The sequence below is a fragment of the Mustela nivalis genome (genome assembly GCF_964662115.1).
Source record: "Mustela nivalis genome assembly, chromosome: 5".
In the NCBI taxonomy this organism is placed as follows: domain Eukaryota; kingdom Metazoa; phylum Chordata; class Mammalia; order Carnivora; family Mustelidae; genus Mustela; species Mustela nivalis.
This window is the reverse complement of record NC_139024.1, coordinates 155,811,372-155,817,623: the sequence shown is the minus strand read 5'-3', so window position 1 is coordinate 155,817,623 and position 6,252 is coordinate 155,811,372. Positions and strand designations below refer to the sequence as shown.

The 6,252-nt window shown below is 42.7% G+C and overlaps 1 protein-coding gene across 1 annotated transcript; it reads left to right on the top strand.

The window, feature by feature from the left end:
- Nucleotides 1-1,763: 1,763 nt before the first annotated feature.
- LOC309864178 (vomeronasal type-1 receptor 48-like) lies at nucleotides 1,764-5,906 on the top strand (the record flags this gene model as incomplete). The annotated part of the gene is made up of 2 exons (XM_082729481.1): nucleotides 1,764-2,701; nucleotides 5,666-5,906. 2 exons carry the CDS (start codon nucleotides 1,764-1,766, stop codon nucleotides 5,904-5,906), a joined length of 1,179 nt encoding a protein of 392 aa, XP_082585607.1.
- Nucleotides 5,907-6,252: the final 346 nt, after the last annotated feature.

The following is a 6,252-nucleotide window of genomic DNA, read 5'->3' as shown; positions in this document are numbered from 1 at the left end:
TTGAAATCTGGGGAAGATGGAAAGAAAGCTCAAAAAAGGGGAAACATTTTATACAGAGGAGTATTGAATATAGGCCATTAAGTGTTTACAACTTTGGGAGGGTATGGGACAGAGTGGAAAGGCTTCTCAAGTGTATAGAATCCATGTAAATCCTGGAAGCTAAATCAAACATCCTGGTTTCTTTCATTTGAGGAAAATTGCCAACAGTTTTATATAAATTCTAGGTGAAAAGTGAGATTGTTTAGGTTAATGATGAAAGAGTAACAAGTTTCTCTCCAAGCCTAACCAGTTGTCCATGGGCTTGGACTAGTAACAGTGGAGTCAGTTCTGTGGTTAACCAGGTTGGGAAAACAGAGATGGGTAAAGCTGACTGCTAAATTACTTGAAATTTCTCCGGGGTTATTCAGGGGTGGTGAAAGGCCATTACAACCCTTGGTTTTAGTGATTTTTTTTTAAGATCTTGTTTATTTATTTGACAGAGAGAGATCACAAGTAGGCAGAGGGGCAGACAGAGAGAGAGGAGGAGGCAGGCTCCCTGCTGAGCAGAGAGCCCGATGCGAGACTTAATCCCAGGACCCTGAGATCATGACCTGAGCTGAAGGCAGCAACTTAACCCACTGAGCCACCCAGGCGCCCTCCAGTGATCTCTCTTTTCTTATAGAAGATGCCCTTCCCCGTTTTGCTTCCCTTCACCATTATTAGGGATCCCTAATTCAGAAACTGCCCTCATTTCCTGACAGCTCCCAGTTCCTTGTTAATTGTCTTTTCTTAACCCCCTAGCTCCCAGGGAAGTAGTAACACCTCCTGAACCTATCCAGGCTTCCCATAGAGTCTCCTCCGATTCCTCAGTGAGACTCAGACCTCCTATAATGACCCTTGCAGGCAGCAATCCAAAGTCCCTCCAGACCCTTGCCCAGGCCACGCCACATCAGATCTGAGTTTGTGCAGCCCACACATTGTTTCTGGAGGTCTTAAGCTTTAAAATATGGGGGTCCTATCTCAAAAGGCTATGCTGTTTGATTTGATGTTGAGAACTAGGAAAACCCACTGAAAACTTGTGAGCAAAGAAATCACAGAATCATTTTGGAGTTTATAAGACAAGTTTGGAAATACTAAAGTGTATGCATCAGAGATTGGAATTGGAATAATTCCAATTCCAATAACTAAACTGCGGTATGTGTTGGATGCTGAACAAAAGAAGGGGCATGGTGACAGACGAGACAGGCTCAGTTTGGAGCTCTGAACGACGTGAAAGCAAGAGAGGTTATTAAGTCTCTGTTGTGGGGTGTGGGGAGGTGGGGATGTTATGAAGACCCAGACTCTTGTGGAGTTGGCTGATGGTAATATCACATGAGAAAGTAGAAAACACGGGGTGACATCAGCTTGGGGGACTTTTAGTTCAATTCCGCACATGCTGAGATTGAACCTATCTGGGATACATAAACTATCGAGCACATAGGTTGTCTTTGCTGGCATGGAGGGAGCCAGAAACCAAAGTCTAGATTGCAAATTTAGATTTTTGTATTCTTGTTCCTGATATTGCATTTGTAACTACATAGAATAACCTACAAAGAGTGCTCCCAGGGAAAGGAATAGAGTTCTTGGCACAAAACTCTGCTCCATTACATGTACCTTGACTGTCCTATATACAGTAGAAAAGCCCTTTGATATGAATTATTCTTTGCAGATATATATCATCATTGCTGTTGCTTTCTTCAAAGGGTGCTTGCCGGATTCAGACATTTCTGCCTATGTGATAAGAAATGGTTGTGAACGATATCAAAGGACCAGGATTTCTCTTTCTCAGTGGACCGGGCATTGTGGGGAACATCTTTGTTGCTGTGAATTACATGTGCATTTTCTTTTGGGACACTAAAAAGAAATCTACACATCTAATTCTCATCCACTTGGCTTTTACAAATATCATAATCCTTTTTTCCAAGGTAATGCTAAAAACAATAGACATTTTTGGCTGGAGAAACTTACTGGATGGCACAGCCTGTAAAATCCTTGTGTACGTGGAGCGGGTGGCCCGGGGTCTTTCAATCTGCACCAGCAGCTTCCTGACTGTGGTCCAGGCCATCACCATCAGCCCCAGAGCCTCTGCACGTGCCACCTTCAAGCCAGCATCTACATGGTGTATCCTTCCCTTTTTCCTCCTCTTCTGGGTACTCAATTCCTCAGTCAGCGTGAACTTACTCTATTACATCAAAAACGTCAGAAGGCTAAACAGATCACAAATTGGTGAAAATGATGGCTACTGTTATTTCCTACCAGCAAGCCAGATGATGAAGTGGATTTTTCTCATTCTCATGGTCCTGAGAGATTTCTCATTTCTGGGTCTGATGGGCTGGGCCAGTGTCCACATGGTACACGTTCTCTATAGGCACCACCAGCATGCCCGTTACCTGCAGAAATCCAAGGTTCTCTACCACAAACCCCCTGAAATAAGAGCTGCTCACAGTGTTCTCCTGCTGATGCTTTCTTTTCTTTTCTTTTCTTTGATAGATTGTATTATTTTATTATGCTTGAATTCCTTCTTAGAGAATAATTCTTCCCTGTTACATATTCAAGAATTTCTAACTCTTGGCTATGCAATTGTCAGCCCGTTCGTGCTGATTCACAGAGATAGACACGGGGTTCAATGTTTGGCACACTTACCGAAACTAGAAAAATGTCTGTTTTGTCATTGCTCCTTTCAGTAAGGAGGTTTGAAATAGCTATTTTGCGGTGCTGTGTTTAAAAATAAAATGGGTACAGGTAACGTGAACATGTAACAAATATGTTAAAGATGGAATGAAACTTGTTCTCATACAAGAAACTGAGGAACTTGGGCCCCGAGCTGACACAGGAGACCATGACCAGGGACTCAGCCTTCATGTTTTCCATTCCGACCCCCTCAAGAAGTAGCTTAAATTCTCATGTTGGTAAGATGGTTCCTTCACTGCCAAGACTCCAGAAGTAGGAAGCGAGAAAACAATTTGGCCAAGTTTACCAAAATTACGAGCGCATTTACCCTTTGACACAGTAATGCTACTTCTAGGACCTGATCCCATAAATATAATGGTTTATGTGAGAATTCCTGTAGAAACATACTACACATTGCAGAGTTGTTTTTCAAGAAACACCTTAAATATCCAAAGAGTTTATTTTTCTAGTTATTTGAAAGCATCCCTACATCCATAAATATCCATCCTTCCAAAGGGATTTTATGAAATTTATGAAAGAATGAGCAAGTTCAAAAGTACAGATAGGGTGTGACATCCATGGGAGATTTTATTCAATGAAAGAAAAGCAGTTCCAGAGTAATAGTATCAAATGGAATAAAATATAGTTAATATGATGTTATATTCCAGAGTAATAGTATCAAATGGAATAAAATATAGTTAATTTGATGTTATATACATGAATAATCTCTGGAAAAATAAAAGATAAACTGTAAGAATGGTTTCCTGGTTTGAGAAAAAGCAGGTAAATGGAGGCCTAATTGGCAGAAGTTCATTTTATATCATTCTGTATGTTCTGATTTACTAACCATGTGAATGTATCTTTTTGTTTTCAGTTTTTTTAGATTTTTATTTATTTATTTGAGAGAAAGATAGCGAGAGAGAGAGGGCACAGGGGGGAGAGAGAGAAGCAGGCTCCCCCCTGAGCAGGGAGCCTAATGTGGAGTTCAATCCCAGGACCCTCCAACAGTGACCTGAGCCTTAGGCAGATGCTTACCCAACTGAGACACTCAGATGCCCCAGTAAATGTATCTTTTTAAATGAATAAATAAACTAAGTTTGAAACCAGTTTATGGGTTTTTTTAAGACATCATTTGTGAGTGCTCTGGTACCCCCACGATGCAATCAGTGTCTTTATTATCAAAGAACACCAAATAATCTGGCTTTACATTAATTTAAATGAAGATTAGTTCTTAACTTCTGAAATTAGAATTAATTATAGGCATGTGTGTACAGTGTATGGTTCTGGCAATAGTGTGTCTGATGAAGCCATCTTGAAAAATAGCTGATACATTCTTATTTATTACCAATGTTTATAGTACAAAGTCTTATAATTGATATAAATAGACTTTCCCTCCATTTCTAACAATCTCTTTTCAGTTTTGTTTATGCACGAATGTGGGTATTATTCTGTTCTAAACACTGGTAATTACCTACTTCTTTTTGACTTCATTATACCATGTCCACACAGCTTTAATAACCTACTTCCATTAGTATATTATACTGGAAATTTTTTTAAAGCTTATTTTCCTCATAGTATTGTGGGTGCCCAAGGGCTCCAGAACAGAGAATTTCATAAGTTTGGAGTCTTCCCAGATCTGTGTAGAGCAGAAGAAGCTGAGAATCTTGACCAGCTCTCTAAGGAGGACATCAGAGGTCACAGAGGGAAATGAGCTCGGGCTCATCTCGAGGAGGTGTCAGGGTTGCACGTGTTGCTCTCACCCATTCGCCATTTCTCTTCATTATAAATAGCCCCAAATGCTAAATATAGTCACAGGCAGGGCTATGAGGTTTTCAGTGGTTATTGTACTAGGGGATGTGGAAGAGGTGCTATGAAGTTTGTTTCCTGAAGATAGAATCCTTTCCCAAGGAGAGGAATTGGAAAAAGCTGGCAGACAGGAAAGAGGGCTGGGCCAGCCCCTAGAGGACAGTCCTGAAGCTCTGAGATGAGTCTGAGAATATTTTTATGTTACTATTTCCAATTTTCAGTGTGTTTTTAAATTGCTGTAACAAAATGCCTTTACCTTTTTTTAAAAGAAGATTTTAGAAAAATATTTTTAGTAAATTATCTTAAATATCGTTTTTAAACAGAAGGCAATGTAATAGCACAACCTAGTTGACATTTGAGGAGGGAAAAAATTTCCAGTCATGTTCCTGAATGGATAAATCTCAAACATCTATCAATCTAAAACCTATATTTGATTGTTATATAAATATAAAAAACGAAATTTGTTATCCTGGAGAATCTGACTTACTCAAGTATCAGTGGTAACATTGTAAACAACAAATATGGAAACTGGCCAATCTCGCGATTGCTAAAAAGATTTGACCAATTAATTCTCTTAATTCTGAATAAGTTAAAAACAAAAGCCCTTCAAGGAGGATGCTACATATCAAAAGAATAGATGCGATTGGGTAAAATTGAGGAATAATCTGCAAAGTCTGCTGTAAAAAATTAAATGTCACAAATGCAGGAATACACCCTTAAGGAAGGAAGGAAGGGGTGAACAGCAGAGGTCTTATAGTCAGCAAAGATGAAGGTAACTTTCTCCAGCTGACAATCAGGACACTGAACATATTTTCTCTCTCTCTCTCTCTTTTTTTCTCCTCCTTTAAAAAAAAAAAAATTATTGATATAAGTAATCTGGACACCAATTTGGGTCTGGAACCCCTGACTCCCAAATCAAGAGCCGCATGCTCTATCCACTGAGCCGGCCAGACGTGCCCTGAACAGATACCTGGGGGGAGCGTATCCCCAAATGGAAATGCCAGGAGGAGACTTTTGAAAATATTCATATATCTGTCACAGCAAAAGCATACAAGCGACGAAGGTGGGACTTGAACCCACGCGTGCAAAGCACAATGGATTAGCAGTCCATCGCCTTAACCACTCGGCCACTTCGTCTCCACGCTCTGCCTTCTCGTGTCCTTTATTCCAGAGTTGACACTCGGGAACTCCCGGCTGTCTTAGAAGGAAGGACGCGCAGGAGGGGGCTCGGGGACGTCCGGGGGACCTGGGCATGGCCTCCTCCCATACGAATGGACCAAGAAGTGGACTGGAAAACTCGCCATGGGGAAAAGGCGGGATTGGCGCTCCCAGGAGTCAGGATAGCGGTCGAGAGGCGACAGCAGCAGCATCTTGGGGTTCAGGCTCCTCGGCGCGGGCGGCCGGGCCCCTAGGGGCGCATGCGCGCAGGCGGTGGGCGTGGCCCGGCTGCGCGGGAACCTGGGGGCGGTCGGCACCTGCGCTCCCAGGGCGCGGCCTGAGCCCCCCGCGCGCAGACGCGCTCCCAGAACCGGTGTCCCAGGAGCTCACCTCAGGGCCCTGGCGACTCGGGACCGGGGATTGGTGGTAACTTAGTCTGGGAGGTTAGACGACGGGTCCGAGCGCGGCCGTGCTGCGTGTCTACTCCGTGTCCTCACCGCCTCGACGCTGCCGGGTGACAGTGCGCCGAGAAGACCCCTTAACTCGTGGGGCTCTTTTCCCGCTGCTCCGCCTCAGAGAAATGGTGAGTTCAGTGTCATA